The 17,004-nt window shown below is 37.6% G+C and overlaps 1 protein-coding gene across 4 annotated transcripts; it reads left to right on the forward strand.

The window, feature by feature from the left end:
• The first annotated feature begins 820 nt into the window (after window positions 1–820).
• LOC18448341 (uncharacterized) lies at window positions 821–16,268 on the forward strand. 4 transcript variants are annotated; one of them, XM_020676021.2, is made up of 5 exons: window positions 821–1,255; window positions 3,206–3,264; window positions 3,643–3,818; window positions 7,095–7,203; window positions 15,903–16,268. In XM_020676021.2, the coding sequence occupies exons 1-5, from the start codon at window positions 985–987 to the stop codon at window positions 15,948–15,950; spliced, it is 663 nt and encodes a 220-aa protein (XP_020531680.1). In that variant the 5' UTR covers window positions 821–984; the 3' UTR covers window positions 15,951–16,268. The 4 variants fall into 4 exon arrangements, with proteins under 4 accessions (XP_020531680.1, XP_011628570.2, XP_020531679.1 ...); XM_011630268.3 differs by lacking the exon at window positions 15,903–16,268 and adding an exon at window positions 14,628–15,237; XM_020676020.2 differs by lacking the exon at window positions 15,903–16,268 and adding an exon at window positions 8,141–8,503.
• The last annotated feature ends 736 nt before the right edge of the window (window positions 16,269–17,004 follow it).

A 17,004-nucleotide genomic window follows, 5' to 3' on the forward strand; every position in this document is an offset into this window, starting at 1 on the left:
CCTTGCCTTAATGAGGGTTTTCTTGTGAGAAGGTTAACCAACCTTTTTTCTGTTCGAGGAAAACTTAAAAGATGAAAGCCATAACGTATGATTGAGGTATGTGGATTGTTACCACCATGTCCCGACCCTTTTTTCTGTTCGAGAAAAATTTAAAAGATGAAAGCCACAACGTACAATTGAAGTATGTGGGTTGTTACCATCGTGTCCCACCATCGTCAGAAATCATTTTTAGAAGATTTTTCAAATAATGGAAATTAGAAGATTTTTCAAATAATGGGAAGTCCAAGGCATATATGCTACATAAAACATAAAATTCCACTTAAGTCCCTCAAGGTCATGGACCCTCGTGTGCATTCCAAACTTTGTGAGAACTCTCAGGTGTCTAAGAAATGCGAGTATGTCATGATCCCGCGGGAGCATATAATGTCAATTTTCAAACTTTTCAATCTTAAATTTGAGACTCAATTCTAAAATCTAAGAAAAAATCACTATATAAATATTTTTAAATAGTAGAATTATAGTTTTCAACACTAGATGGTGCCTTCAAAAAATTGGACAGTATGTGTTCAACCTTGAGATTTTCTTTTTTAAGATCATAAAATCTATGATTTGTAACTTGGGTTTTACTAAACACTTTACTCCGGCAGGAGCACACCCGAGAAAGATATTTTTTGTCATTTCAAGGGGAAGTCCACACTCCACACACATCTATTTTGTTTCCCGCGTTCTTTGCGTCTGTGATTCTGTGTTCTTATCACCACATACACCGGAGAAAGAAGAGCGAGAGAGAGGTTTTCTTGTGAGAGAGAGGAGAGAGAGAGATGGAAATTGGTATGGGTCACTTGGGTACCTTTAGAAGCTCCGGCTTCATGAGACCTATGTCCTGCAACTGCAACTTCCTTGCTTCAGCATAATCATCACCAGACAGAGAGAGATAGAGAGAGAGAGAGAGAGTGTGTGTGTGTGTGTTTCTGATTTCGTGCAATGGAAATAGGGATGGGCCACATGGGGACTTTGAGAAGTTCCATCTTAGTGAGACCTGTGCCCTGTAACTGCAAGTTCCTTGCTATGGCATCTTCAACTTCTTTCTCGTCAATGCTTCACGCATGTCCACCTTCCATTCATTATTCCTGTCGCCGATTGAGCTCTCTTATAATACACGCTCGGAAGAAGAACATACACATAGATCCTTCCCTCGAAAAAACTGCATTTGATGAAGAAGAAGAAGTTGAACCTGAAGAAGAATTTGATGATGGTATGCCTAAATCTCTCTCTCTCTCTCTCTCTCTCTCTCTCTGTGCAAATGTTGGATGAGATATAAAAGAGTATGTATCAGATATCATGTAATCCTAGTGTTTTTTATTTGATTTTGGAGGATCTGGGAAGGCTGAATAAATCTCTAGACGTTATGGATGTGTTGCAATTGGCTGGGAATGCTACAATGTTTATAATCACAAGCAGGTCTCGAGTAGAAAAAGGTGGGGTAGGGCATGTATGAGTGTGAGAACGAGATGCCTTCCAAATGTATGATGGAGATAGTACTAGGGTCTGAAATCGAATTCGTATACATGTATCAGAGAGAGAGCGAAAAGATGAGCTTCAAGTGTTCGAAGAGGAAGAAGATGGAGACATGTTGAGGCCAGGGCAGGTCAAGGCAACCACCTCAGCCAAGGCACAAGGTGGGCCTTGGCCACCTAGCTGGATGCCTAGAGACACCTCTGCTCTAGATGATACCCCTAGGGCATTGGCCCGTCTCAGGCCGCTCCTCCTAGGTGCTGATACGGTTTCATATTGTCAACAAGCACTGTTCTGTATATTCTATCAATAAACACAACATGCTTGCATTTGATGATCAAAGCAGAGTTGAATGAACTGATGGTTATTGCCTAAGGTGATTCATTAAGGTGGATGATTGTGTCTTCCAAAATTTTGATTATTTATCATGCTGCAAGTTTTTCTAGTACATATTCAATCATATATAATTTGATCGTATTTGTTTGGTGATTATCCTAAGCTCTTGATATGCACGATTGCACAGTCTCAGTGTTAAACATGCTATACCAAGATTGATTGGATCCATCTATCTCGTGTTTTTCTTTTAATATTTTTTTAGTGATGTATGGATGTTGTTATGAAAGAAATCATTATGAGGGCTGTGTCAGCATCCAAGTTGGGTTTCAGTATTAGCTACAACCAGTTAATCTGAAAAGCATTGTGTGTTTTATTGAAGAGAATTCTGAGTCAGAATATCTCTTGCAATAGCAGTTGTATGATATCCTAGTTCAATCATGTCAAACCAATAAATGATGAATATAAGTAATATTACCCAGGAAACAAATGTAACCTATTCAATCTCGGAGAATCCTGTTATGATCTCCACACAATGTACTAACGACTCACCTTTGTTGAGAAATTCTTCTGATTTTTAGTTATGTCACATATTGGTTGCAGTTAGTGTTTGAAATATTCTTGCATCTTTGGAAGGTTCTTGAATTTCAAAATAGTACTTTTTTTCCCTATTGCGCTTAAATAAAATTTATGTTACTGGGACTCGAATTTGAGTCTCTTGGATGAGAGCCAACTATCATAATCATCTAGATTACAAAGGATTGTTTCCTTTATTTTGGCATCCCCTGTGTGGTTCGTTTCCAGTATAGGAGAGACCTTGCCTCCACCAGCCTTAAGTCAATCAATAGTGACTTCATATGGAAAAATAATATAGAGAAGCTCTATATTGAGAGAGAGCTCGAGTGCGAGTCCATTTATTTTTTCCCTCTGACAACTCCTCCGAGTGAGGAGTTACTTATTGGAATAGTCATTATATGCAACTCTAAGGACCGTATATGTGGTGAATATTTTCTCTGTTGTTCCTATCTGTCATTATATGCAACTCTAAGGAACGTATATGTGGTGAATATTTTATCTTTGTTGTTCCTATCTAATGAGACTTCTTATGTGATCTATTATCTAGCTTCACTGCTCACCAGTATTCTTATAATGCCATTTTTTAACACTGTTTGATCTATACCTTGTTTGAACTTTTAGATTATTGTTTAGGCATTATTTTTATGCTGTAGGAATGAATTATCAATGTGCTAAGAGGCAAAGATGATTTTTTAGTTGTTCTAGGCAAATGGTTTTGTGGTTTCTTGTGTGAAGATTTTCTTTACTATAGTGAAAATGTTAATTTTTGGGCGCGATATAGGAATTATGATGGATGAAGATGATTACTTTGAAGATGAATTCGAGGATCCTGAGCCCGTTGTAAGTTATCTTGTCTAACATTGCCAATTGTCAATGATTCCTTGCCTTTTATTCGGAGGGATCTAGAGGTTGGTTGCATCATGTTTGTTCTACTGGACCTGCTTGAGACTCGAGGCTCTTGATCTGCCTAACAGGCTAAGCAAGTGCCTAGATGCCACAATGCTTTTTTCTTCTTAGTTTCTGCACATTTCCTTTCCAATATGATTGATATGGAAATTCCTATGCTTCCTTTTTTCCTTTTTTTGACAAGTCCAATAGTTCTAATAGTTTCTTTAGCTACGATTCAATTGGTTTTGACTCAGAAAGCCTTTAGAATGCCTCTTGCTTCACAAAGCGCAGGTTCTCATCAAGACTCTACTTTATTTTTCTTTTCTCAAGGACGGAGATGGAGGAGGAGGTGGTGGCATTGTGCTTGCTGGTACATGGTGGGAAAGGAAAGCATTGGATATTGCACAAAATGTTGTTGCCTCCTTTAATGGTGATTTTAAAATATATTCATTCCAGGCATCTTTAAATGACACCATCCGAATTCGCATTGAGAAACTATCTAATAAGTAAGTATTGATTACTATTGGAACTGGAGTGATATTTTCTATCGCATCGTAAAATTCAGCCTTGAGAACCATTTATATCCTGCATGATAGCAACTTTATGTCACAATCCAAGTAAGTTTTGTGGCATGGTATATGAAATAAAGCAGAATATTAGAAACATTGTTAATCGAAATTTGTCCAGAAAAGTAGTTGTGATCAAAAGTTGCTCAATAGTGTTTATATTTTGGTATCTTACAAGAATGTAGACATAAAAGGCATGATATACACTTTCTTCAAATAAGCACAACTGTAGTGCACTTACCAATAATTTCGATAAATGGGAGAGAAATAATTGAATATTCATTAGTTTCTACCTAGTTCTGTCTCCTGGAAATTATTTGGAGATTCCCTCACCATTCATTTGAAACCTTTTCTCAACATCCTAATTTTTAGCTTCCAGTGTAATTATACCAGTAGCTCGTTGCAAGACAGCGATTCTACCTGAAGGGATCTCTTCCCATATGATGAATACTCAAATCTGTTAAAGTGTTCCAGCTTTTCCCCAATATTACTATATTTGTGAGCCTTCTGTCAGAGCTTGCTCTATTCCAAATATCTAGTTCCCAATTAGCTTATAGATTTATTTATGTTTTCTTATAATTTTGTTCTTGTCCTATCCTTGGGAGATGGTTCCATGTTTCCCTTTCATCCCCATCTAGCATTTTGACATTCATCTGCTGTAGTTTCCATTTCATATTAACTACCAATGAGAGAACTATACTAATGATACCCGTTTCATAGTTGCACTGCATATTTCTTTATTCTTGGCAAATTGTTAATGGAAACACTCACAACCAGATGGATTTTATGTATTTATGTATCTTTCAACAGTATTATCAGTACAGTACTTTCTATATCTGCTTAAAAGCTACAAAATTTTCATTAATATGCATTGGAATGAGATTCCTTATGTTATTTGATACCTGTTTCATAGTTGCACTGGATATTTCTTTATTCTTGCCAAATTTTTAATGGAAACACTCATCCAGTTTTATGTATTTATGTGTCTTTCAACAGTATTATCTGCACATTACTTTCTATATCTGCTTAAAAGCTACAAAGTTTTCATTAATATGCCTTGGAATGAGATTCCTTATGTTGTTTCCAACAAGTACCACATTTTCCTCATGTATTGCTTGTATCTAATGTCTGATGGTTATCATCCATAGCATAATAAGTTCCAATGTTGCCAATATACTTGTTTATTTTCATAATAGTTCTATATTTCAAATTATCGCATGTATAAATGTCATTAGAAGAATATGTTTGTACCATATGCCTAAGCCTTACCCATATCTTGCCAAGATGCTTGCATGATCTGATTTCCTATGTTGAGGTGGACATGATGTTCATTTAGACCGATGATAGCGAGTGGAGAGCAAAGGACGATCTTTTAATCCAATATGGCATTACCATGTTTGTTATGACGGAAATATTCTTTTATTCAAATAGGTTTTTGCGATCTCTATCATCATCCTCGTAACCTTTTCCCAACTATTTGGAGTCGGCTACACGATACTGGTCCGCCATTCTACTCTATCAAGGGCCATACCCTCAGTGAGACCATAAGTCCCCAAATTTTTTTTCACTACTTCCAACCATATCATTTTGGGCTTACCCTTTACGCTTTTTGAGCCTTCCACTTGAACTATCACCTCTTAACAAGTGTTGTACTGGGTCTACATTGTACATGGCCAACCCACTTAAGTCTATTTTCTCTCATCTTATCGTTTATTGGTGTCACAGCTAAATTCTTTCGAATGTATTCATTTCGAATTCTATCCCTTTTTGTCTTGCCACTCATGCATCTCAACATCATCATCTTAGCTGTACTCGTTTTATGGGTATGTTGCTCCTTGACTGCCCAATATTTTGTCCCATAAAGTAAAGCTGGTCTCACAGCTGTCTTATAGAACTTGTTCATCAGCTTTATTGGTATGCAGAGATCACATAAAACTCATGTTACACATCTCTACTTCGCCCACCCAACTCAAATTCGATGTGCGACATCTTCTTCAATCTCTCAATTTTCTACGACCTCTATGCACTACTTAAATACTTGGAACTAAGCTTTGAAACAAATTCAGGCAAAGCAACTTTTGGTTTGGAGAATGTGGATATAGTAGAAGGCATCCAAGGAGGTCCTTATTGTGGTATCGATTACACTACCAAGCTTAAGTTATAATAACTGAAAAGACTATATGCTTTCATGGGAGAAAATGTAAGGTTGATCTTGGTGAAACCCTAGCTAGGAGTATTTTTGGGACTCCAAATTTCGGTGATGTGATCTACTCAATCAAGTGACCAACCTAAAAAGAGAAAAAACTCCTACACCCTAGAACTGTATGAAAAAAATTACACCCTAGGATTGCTTCCATCCATTTTTTGGACAGCCAGATCTTGCTGTTTAGGCCCTTAAAGAAAAATAGAAAAAAAAGATTAAATACTTTATCTAACAGTTAACTTTATCAAAAAAAAAAAAAAAAGATTAAATACTTATCTGATGATTCTAATTTCTAAAGTTGACACAATTTTTCAGATCAAGAAAATCTTCCTAACGTTTGTCCAAGGGAGTAAATGTAAACTTTGCCCCCCACGAAGCATAGTATCTGCGCCCATTTAAGAATGACTGAATTGGACATAATCAAGGGCCCCTTAATCAAGTGGATGATGCCCAGAGATTGAGTAGTCTTTCCGTTGTGTCCTATTGGAAGGGAAGCAAAAAGTTGTTTCTTCTTCTTTGAAGGTTTAAAGATCTTGAAGTGATCATGGTATTTATCTCCATTTGAAAAGGGCAACTATATCCAAACAGATTCCATGGAAGAACACAGAATAGAGAGCAATGCTGGTCTGTAAATACATTTCTTGGTATTTATACAAGAAAAAGGATAAGGGCTAAATTATACCCTAGTTTAAACTTTGAAATGCATGATACAAGTGTGCCTCTGAATTGGTAAGTTTATTTGTTACATTGTAGACTTGTAGAAGGAGGAACATGGTACATTTCTGAAACATATTCGGAAAAAATGTACATACGTTTTCACAGTTAGATTTTTCTTTAAGTCGATGCTTATGGATCCAAATCCAAAGATCTAAATTGAGGGGCTTTCTTTGAGGTGGATGCATGGTAAGCGTGTCTTAGGATTAAACATTGATTGCAGATGACTCTGGCACCTTTTAACAACTTGTTCGCTATAACGGTTTCGAAAAAATTAAACCAGATGACATTTTCTACAGGTACGGTTCACCTAGTATGGGCGACATTGGAATTTTCTCCATGGCCTATAGAGAACGCTTGGATGAAGCTGAGCATGCTGGAGCTGTGCCGGAGAGTTTATCCTTAGAGGTGGGAAATTTTTTTATTTCAGCCTCTTTCATATTTTATGTTTTCATTTGAGGTATGGTTTCTTTGTTTCTTTATTGTTCAGCATCTGCATATTGTGAAAGAAGAGATGGAAAGAGACTTATTATTGTTGCCATTTTTTTTGTTACATCTCATTATAAGTGTGAGCTATCTTAATGGTAGTTATGTTAAATGAAAGCTATATTCCCTATCAGTGTTTCTCTTAATGATGTTATTCTTGATTCTTCTTACAATTTTAATGGCATCAAAGCTATCAATAAACCAAATATTGGATTTTTATTTTTTTAGCCAATGGTTTTGAAGCAACCTTCCTCTTCACTTCTGTGGTAGGTCTCTTCTTAATTTTATGCTACATCTTTTTATATGTGCCCGATGAAATGCTCTGTCTCTCTCTCTCAAAATTTCTTTCATGTCTCTCACAAGCACTCCTCTCTTTTATGAGATCCCTCATTATTTCATGTAGCTTAATCTCTTACTTCATTTTCATGTCTCCATTGACCCTGTATCTTCTCCAGTCACCTTATTTTCATTTTAAAGGAAACCTCAAAGAACTCAACTGAGAAACTCTGAAGGCTACCCTTTGGAGCCTGCTACTCTAGTACATAAATCTTCAACATTAAACCCTACGTCTTAAGAAAAAATAAAATTAGACCCTTATGTTGATACTCATCCCTAAATCTTATCCTTCTATTTGTAGATTGTCCATCTTCCAAGAGTTTTCCCTACTCTTCTAAAATTTTTCTTCTCCACTCATGAACTCATCTGAGCTCAACCCTCTTAACCTGATGCTCTTGGGTAGCAATAACGTGAATTATGGGCTCATAATCTGAGTCACTGCCCACATTCAAAGCAATAGTGGCATCTTAAATGTTCAAATCATTTGTGAGTGGTTTTCTCAGAACTTTCTTCATCCATGTAGCTTTCAAAGCCTTTGCTACAGAGAGGGCCTTTACGCATCAGGATCAAGTCGATGTTGCTTTCTTTGGGACCAAGGTTGGTTGGCCATTTCTCACCTTATATGTGAAGGCCAAGGATCTCATCATGCATGTGTGGCCTCAGCAAGTACAATCAATGCTTATCGGATTCCCTTTGGAGCGCTCTTCATTTTGGTCAGGAAAGGGAAACACTTCTGTTTCTCAGCCAATTCAGGGGAACTAGAAAAACTTTCAAAATACTTTTTAAGACTGTGAACATGTCAGGCATGTTATGAGTTTTTAAACAATTTGGCATATTTACCATATTTTTAAGTGTATGGGGCATATTTCCCAAGTTTTCACCAAAATTTCCTTAAAAGTTTTGGGGTGGATTTTCTTTGCTTTGGTTTAATGGCTCAAGTCAAGAGTTCAACTAAAGCGAAGCAAATCTGGTAACACTAACTACAAGGATCGGTTCCCTTTGATAAAGAGGTGTTTTTATCTTTTTGCCTAGATATGTATCAGTCTCCATGTAGTGAAAATTTGCAAGCCCCCTTCCCCCCTTTTTTTTTTTTTGTATCACCCCCAAATCCCTTGTCCAAATCATATTACTCACACACGTGTGGTGATGCGACAACTAGGGTTTTATAGGTTTTTTATATCATATTTTTAAGAGATTGGAATAAGATTTGGGGATGTTGGGGTTTCTGGTTTTCTTTTAGGGTATTTATTTATTTTTCTTTTTCAGAGAATTGAAAGGTAGAGTTGAAAGTTTAATTTTTAAAGGATGGAAGGGTGAGATTTAGTAGAAATTAGAGTTTCTTATGAGGAAAGTTGGTATTTTTTAAGGTTTTTCTATGATGAGTGTTGAAAGTGTAAAAGAGAAAAGACATCGCTCTTTTCGGTCTTATGGAAATATCTTGAGGGTGGAGTCCCGTACAAATCCAAAGAGAGGGTAAATCTCTTAACCTTTGGGGCCGACTTGCCTGCAAACCTAAAGAGAAAGTATAGTTTGTTACATTATTCCGGTTCATTTTATTTTTCCCTTCCCCCTCTTCCCTACATCAAGTGTTAACATAGCTTTAGAAGACCCCATCCATCATGATACACCCAAAACCCGCTTTTATGATTGAGGATATACTACCACAAGTTATTGAGGCTAAGAATCAGAACATAAATCGAGTAGTGGAAGGTCAAGTCCAGACTGGAAATATTTGAGGAATGATTGGTGAACTTCGAGGAGAGAGAGGTGAGATAAAGTGGCAGCTGCAATGATTAGAGAATACTGGTTGTCACGAGGAAGTTGTTCCATAATCCAGTAGATTCGCCACCAATCTCGACCTTCATGATTGGAGTGAGAAGAAACTTGAGCATATTGAATATAATGAAGATATAAATCTCAATGGAAAAGAGGCTGACATCAACCCAAAACTGCAATAAGTATCAATAATCAATTATGAAGAAAAAACATGCTAGCGGTCATGTGAAGCACAACCATTTGAGCTCAAAGGAGAAATTGATATTATGCTTGATATCTCTCACTTCCACTACATGTTTGAAATAAAGTATTATGTTGATTAGCTTTTGGAAGTGAAAAAGGGTACCCAAACAAACAGTGGAACTCCACCAACTACTGAAAATGCGTCTGAAGGATATGATGAACCCAACAAGCTTGATGTCCAGCTTCTCTCAATTTCAGGAGAGTGATGCAAATAGGGTTTCCAAACTTTTTTTCTCATATTTTTTAGATTGAAACTTGGTTTGGCATCTTTGTTTTCTTTTAGGGTATTCATGTCATTTATTGTTGTAGAGAACTGAAGAGAGTAGGAAGTTCCAGTCTTTAAAAGATGAAGGCTTGGGACTTAATAGTGATTAGGATTTCTTTTGGGGCAAGTTAGGTTTTTAAGTTATTTTCCATAAACATTGAAGTCTTGGACAAGTGAAAGAGAAGAAGAATTGGTTTTTTAAATCTTGTGAAAATATCTTTTTGTGGTAGACTCCCTCGCAACCTAGAGAGGGTAAAATCTCTCAACCTTGGGGTGAGTTCCTCTGCTATTCTCTCACCCATTTTCTTTTAATTTTTCTGGTTAATTTTATTTTTCCTTCTCCGTATTCCTTGCATCATGTAATAGTGCATAATGTTCTTTGGCAATCTATTCCTGTATGTCTTTCAATTCCTTTGGCCTTCATTAATCGCATCCTTTTGGGAGTCAATGGCACCCATCAATGCATAACTTCATCTTGGCCAGCAAATTTTAGGCTGTTGATATTGCAATGTATATCCAAAATTTTACCTCCATTGTAAGGAACTGTAGCAGCCAAGTGAGTCCTAATTTTTAACAACAAATTGAGTTCACAACTGAAACTTGAATTGCTGGATTCGTCAAAATTCCATCCCGTGATCCATGTCTCATTTGAAGAAGTTCGTAAGACAAGCAATGGTGTAAACACACCACCTGTTTTTTACCTAATAAGGAGGTCCAATGGTTGAACTGATGGCCATTCTAAACAGGTGGCTTCAGAAGCAATAATCATGCAGTTGTTGAGGTTCTCTAGCATTACAATGAGATTCAGTCAGAGGACACTGCAGAGGAATTATTGCATAAAGTTTGAGAGAGGTTTCAATGTTTCCAACCTTGAGAGCATGGTTGATTTTGTGAGAGGTGGTGTCTTACAGCCAGATACGAGCACTTGACTACATTGATTTGGAATCGTTCAGGACTTCCTAGATTCTATAGGAGATAGGGTTGGGATGGCATGAGTTTTCTATTAATAAGAGCTATGGAAGTCAAGTGTATGGGTGGGCAGCCGGCCTGGTTGACCTGGCCCTCAACAGCCTGGGCCCTGGGACACTAAATTTTGCCTGAGGCCCCCAGGTCTGAGCCTGGAATCTCGACCCAGTGGTTGGGCCATGACCTAGGCCAGGGGCCAGGGCCTGGCTTGACCTGACCATTTTTTTTATTCTTATCGAATTTGAGAAATATTCAAATTACTTATAGGTCCGACCCCTCCCAAACCATTATTAGGACCAGGCTGGGCCTCTTAGCCAAGAGCCTTGACTGGGTTTGGACCAGGCCCGGCCTGGTTCTGGCCAGCCTTAGCTCAGCCTGTTGCCACCCAACATAAGTGGTAGTCGAGGAGTTATCAAGTTTCCAAAATAAATGATATTCTTGGATGGAGTAATAGGAATATGCGTAGAGGGAAAGAGTACTTTCGGAATAAGGAAAATACGAAGGAGGGTGGCTCCCTCAAAGTGGCCCTGCACCTTTCTTCTCTTCTTCATGGATCAATTTATTATGTTTTTTTTATTCATTTACTCTTGCTAGTCTTCTAAGTTTTATGCAGTATTAACACTCAGAGATGGAGATATCGAGCATCTACCTGCTTGTGCTCATTCTTCCCTCGGATTTGACAGTGGCCAGGAATTCTTGTCTTCCAACCTTTCTCACCTCCCCAACTCCCTGGAGAGAGAGAGAGAGAGAGATTGGGGCATGGGTGGTACTTGCCTCCAGTCGTCAATGGGGGTTTAGCATGTTGGGATCGATTGGTGAAAAATCACCAGGGGTTCATCACATTTACAACTATTATGCATTCAAATCAAACATAAACAAGCAATGGAAATAACATAGCATCAAAAGAACAGCATGGAATGAAAAATACAGCAGCAAACAACCCACAAAACACAAAGATTTTATGTGGTTCGGTCACAAAATGTGATCTACATCAACGGGAGAATGGCACGAGGCTTTACTTGCTTGTTTGAAGGAGATTACAAGAAAGATTAAGCTCCAAAGCCCCAAATTCCAGCAGCTTTAACTCACAAAACAGGGCTCAAAATAGGATCCAAACACACAACAATGTGCACTCTCTCTCTAAAGTACAGCCTGCAATAGGGTCCCAGAAACCCAAGTATATGCCAAAAAATCTCCACTTTCTCTCTCTACAAAGTGGGAAAAACTAGGCCCAGCAGTACGCACCGTGTGTGTGCTCTCCTTTCTTCCTTCTCGCACTCTTTCTCTCTCTAAACAAAAGGGTTTTAATCCCTTTAAGGTAAAGTTCCTACAACATTACAACCATTGGATTAGAAGCAATCCAATGGCTCAAAAGAAGAGGTAAAAAGTAAAAAGAGTCACATGTGTGATTTGGCTTCACACATATAACAATCTTCCTCTTGAAGACAAATCACCGAGCCTCTAAAATAATCACCAACATACCATTCTCCATCCATCAGGTTATTCCTTTCTTGAGGAAGCTAGTGAGCTTAGACAAATGCCACATGCCCTCTAGCTCAATCACCTCCACGAGCATACCTTGCTCATCTTGCTTTGTACTTGTACTTCTCATACAAACTCTACCTTCTTCAACATTTTTTTCGAAGGAAAATCATGGGAAGCTTTCATCTTCACATATTCTTGTAAGAGCTCTAAGTCTTGACGATTTCGACTATCCTTGTCAAGGACTTGCTTTGTAGCATCAAGTTCTTCCATTGCCAAACCATGTGCCCCTTGTCGAACTTCTTCTTCTACAATCAAAATTTACCCTTTTGTTTATAATTGTGCTCCTTAACAATTTGTACAAGTTTCCTTCTTGGATTCCCTTCATCATCACCAGAGCCCCCTTTGAAACTTTGAGCACTCCACCTTGTTCGGTAAATTTGTAGCCTTCTTTATCGAGAGTAGGAACTGAAATCAAGCTTTTCTTCAAGTCTGGCACATGTTTCACATTTCGAATGTATGGACCATACTATCATACATTTTTTATGTGAATATTACCAATGCCCAAACTTTACAAGCTCTATCACCACCAAGATATACAAAGTCACCATCCACATCTGTGTAGGATGAAAAGCATGATCTTTCTAGGCAAACATGAAATGAAGCTTCAGAATCCAAGACTCAACTATCTTCAGCAAACAGTGTTATGCATGCAACACTAAAAGTGACTCCATCTTCACCATCAAATATCGTACTTGCTTCGGCATGGCCATCCTTGCATTTGGCCTTTTGCTTATCTTTCAAAGCATAACAATCTTTCCTTGTATGACCAGGTTTTTTGTAATACCAGCAAGTAACTTGCTTGCCCTAAGCCTTGGACCTGCCTCTGCCATGAGATTTACCCCTATTAAATCTATAGGGTTGATCTCTATGTTGTGTTCTTCCTTTATCTCCTGCTGCCAATGTTTGATTTGATTCAACAAGCATTTGTGTGTATGCCTTTCTAGTTTCTTCATTTAAAAATGAAGCAACGTCTTTCAAGTTAAATTTGTTGCTCATTGTATTTGTCACAGTGGTAACCAAGGTATCCCAACTAGCAGGTAAAGAACTCAGTTAAAGCAAACATAAAACTTCTTCATCCAAATTTACTTTTAGAGACTTCAATTTTGCAAAAATGGAATTAAATTCACTCACATGTGATCTAATTATTAGACCTTCTTTCATTTTCAAAAGAAACAATCTTTTCATCGCCTGCATTTTATTTGCACCAGAGTCAAAAGGTTGTTTTAAAGATTGCTAAAGCTCTGCAGATGTTTTACATAGACAAAGATCAAATAAAATTGATGGTGAAATACATGGTTTAATAGCTGCCAGACATTTTCGATCAAGAATATCTCATTCTCGATCTTCCATTCCATCAGGCATGACCTCGTTTCCTCGAAGTGGCTTATCTAGTTCCTTTACAACTAGATAATCTGCCATCATCATCTTCCATATTGGCCAATTACTTTGATTTAATTTTTCAAATTCCATTGCCCTTTCCATTTTAGGGAAAATACAAGAAATAACCACAATAGCAAAAACTATTTCTTTGCATACACAATAAAGAACAAACCCTAGGCTCTGATACCAGTTGTTGGGATTGATTGGTGCAAAATCACCAGGAGTTTATCACATTTACAACTATTATGCATTCATATCAGCATAAACAAAAAATGGAAATAACATGGCATCAAATGAATATCATGGAATGAAAAATACAGTAGCAAACAACCCACAGAGATGGTTCAGTCACAAAATGTGACCTACATCCACGGGAGAATGGCGCGAGGCTTTGCTTACTTGTTTGAAAGAGATTACAAGAGAGATTAAGTTCCAAAGCCCCAAATTCCAACAGCTTTAACTCTCACAAGACGGCCCAAAATAGGGTCCAACAATGTGCACTCTCTATATATATATATAGTACAGCCTGCAACAGGATCCCAAAAACCCAAGTATATGCCAAAAAATCTCCAGTTTCTCTCTCTACAAAGTGGGAAATACTAGGGCCGGAAGGAAAATCATGTAGATGTTTAGGAACGACAGGTGGTCTTCTTTTCTAGTGGTTGTTGAAGCTTGTTTTCTTCAACAGGTGGCATGTTGATTAAAACTGTGTTTTTTTTTTTTTCTTTTTACACCAGTTTTCTCTATATTTTGGAATTTGGAATAACTTTGGATGATAGCTTTTGTGATTCTTTTTAAAGTGGATTCCTTTTTTAAGTGTTTTTTTTAATTATAGGTATCATCTCCGGGGGTCGAGAGGATTGTCCAAGTCCCTCAAGAGCTCGACCGGTTCAAAGACTTGCCCATGTATGTAAAATATGTAGGAGAAATGTGTGTCACTGGCTCCTTGAGAGAGAAAGATGGGATTTTGAGGCTTGATTCCAGTGAAGATAATTCTAACACACAGATTTCTATGACTAATTCCTTGAGAGAGAAAGATGGTATTTTCAAGCTTGAATCCATTGAAATGGAGTCTAGCCATTGCATTTGGAGTCTAGCAGATGTAAAAAAAAATAAAGAATCCACAGGAAAAGGAAGGCCGCTTAGCAAGAAAAAGAGGGAATGGCGGTTGCGAACACCTTTCAATTCCTTACGGCTTGTTCGGTTGTATTCTGACTGCTGAATTCGTGTTAACGGTAAATGGGCTTAACATACACTCTTTATGTAGTTCGGGGGGCTCTTTTCTATACACAAGGTTTAAGAATCCATTCCGAACCGGTCATATTCATATATTAGATTTATGTGTGTGTGTGTGTGCACACGCGTGTGTGAAAGGCATCCATATGGTTTAGATTTACTCGTTCTGTTTCAGAGCTTTTTGATATGTATTTTATGGTTTGGAGCCACTCCCGCACTTTGACACAGTTAAGCTCTTTTGAGTTCTTTTTTAGCTTGAGGGCACAAAAACCACTGCAATGACCTGATGCTTGAGGATATTGGGAAGCTGAAGTAGTGAAAAAGTATGGGAGCTGATGACTTGCCACCTTATTTTTCCCCATGGATTCTATGTTAAGGTCACAATTAGGAATTTAAGAAGATAGTTGCCTCATAATGATGGGTAAATGTCCTTATCTTAAGAATCCATGCTACAATAATGTTGAAAAGGGATGATCCATAGCAAAAGGTTCTAGATAGATGCAAGTAGATTGTAGTAATTGTAATTCTAGTGGCAGTTTTGAAGCCCCGTGTACAATTCCATCACCAAGTAAAGGTAATAATTGTTGACAGATGAAATACCTTGTCACAATAACCAATTCACACAATATGTAAATGATTTTAAAGTCTGAACATGTAATAGTTAGCCATTCGAATTTTGTTTTGTTTATTGTTGCTGAGTGCTGTATTAAAGAAGTATAGAGAGTACAATAGAGTTGCAAAGGAAGCCCACAGTAGTTAGCCATTTGAATTTTGAAGCTTCAATTATGGTTTCTAATTGATGAGGGTTCATGCAATTGATCATGTGATTTTCTCTTCAAACATTTGTACTAACATTGTTTCTTCTATGCCCTAGAACAATCAACTCACCTTGAGATCATGGAGGGGTTGGAATATTGCATAGAGATTTAGAAGGTGCAAGGAAGCACATTCAAACTCTAAAAAGGAGGCAATGAAAAATTTTTGTGAATTTAGGGCACTTTTGAGTTATTTAAGAGACATTTGTAACCCCACTAAACCAAGATTTTCTCCTCGTAATTCTGTGTCTAAGGATATGCAAGGGAGTTTTGCAGCAAATCTTGATGGGAAATCTTGCAGTGAGTTGGATCCGAGTTTGCTCTCATGTCCCTATGTACCTATATATTCTTTTGTTATTATTTGAAACCTTTCTTAAGGGTTCATTTTCCTATGGGAACAACATGGCAATGGAACTTGCAACCTATAGAGTATTGTGTTCAAGGTGTTCAACTTAAGACCTATTTTCCTACATGGTGTGGAAAATATTGGAATACATTCGAGTGGATCTACACACGAATAAAAAAGATATTGGTTGCTCCCAAACTACACAAGATAGCCTCCATCCACTACAACTTGAACCTTCAAAAGCAACTTAAGAGGAAAGCTATGGACTAAGACCATATCAACTTGGAACAGATATTTCTATAGGATCTAGAAGAGTAGTAGTTGGAAGCAATGTTTTAAAAAAAGGGATCTGTGGGGCAGATTGTCCACCTCCAATTCCTTGTTCGGATCGGCAGCATTGGCAATCTGGATCGTTCTCGAATCAGCTGGGTTGGTGATCCAAAAAATAATAACAATAATTAAAATAGAAGTTTATAGGGTAGGGATTTAGTGAGGATCATATAAAACATTAGATAGGCCTAAAGAAAAAAAAAGTAAAAAAGGGTGCTTTAGGAGGGTATAGGATCGGGATTGTTACTATTCTAGAACCGGTTTTGTCCTGACCGATTTCACATCTGGATTGGCAATCCGGATCAAAAATCTCTAGGTTTTAAAATAGTAGTTGGATGTAAGGGAGTCCTTTCTCAATATGAAGGTACCACAATAAAAGTTGCGGCCCAAAAAAGAGGAAGAAGACTCCTTGGTGCCCAAGAGGCACAAGTTGAAGGTATAAAATTTGAGGGAGTACAGGTCGAGGAGTTAGGAGAAGATGGAAG

Source organism: Amborella trichopoda, chromosome 11 (assembly GCF_054954075.1).
Source record: "Amborella trichopoda isolate Santa Cruz 75 chromosome 11, AtrichopodaSantaCruz75HAP2 v2.0, whole genome shotgun sequence".
NCBI lineage: Eukaryota > Viridiplantae > Streptophyta > Magnoliopsida > Amborellales > Amborellaceae > Amborella > Amborella trichopoda.

What these genes read in the sequence shown, in the direction of transcription:
- LOC18448341 (XM_011630268.3), top strand. Translation starts at nt 985, where the DNA reads ATGGAAATAGGGATGGGCCACATGGGGACTTTGAGAAGTTCCATCTTA. An exon ending in TCGAGGATCCTGAGCCCGTT is followed by an intron (nt 3,265 to 3,642) that starts GTAAGTTATCTT and finishes TCTTTTCTCAAG; the next exon opens with GACGGAGATGGAGGAGGAGG. An exon ending in ATTGAGAAACTATCTAATAA is followed by an intron (nt 3,819 to 7,094) that starts GTAAGTATTGAT and finishes CATTTTCTACAG; the next exon opens with GTACGGTTCACCTAGTATGG.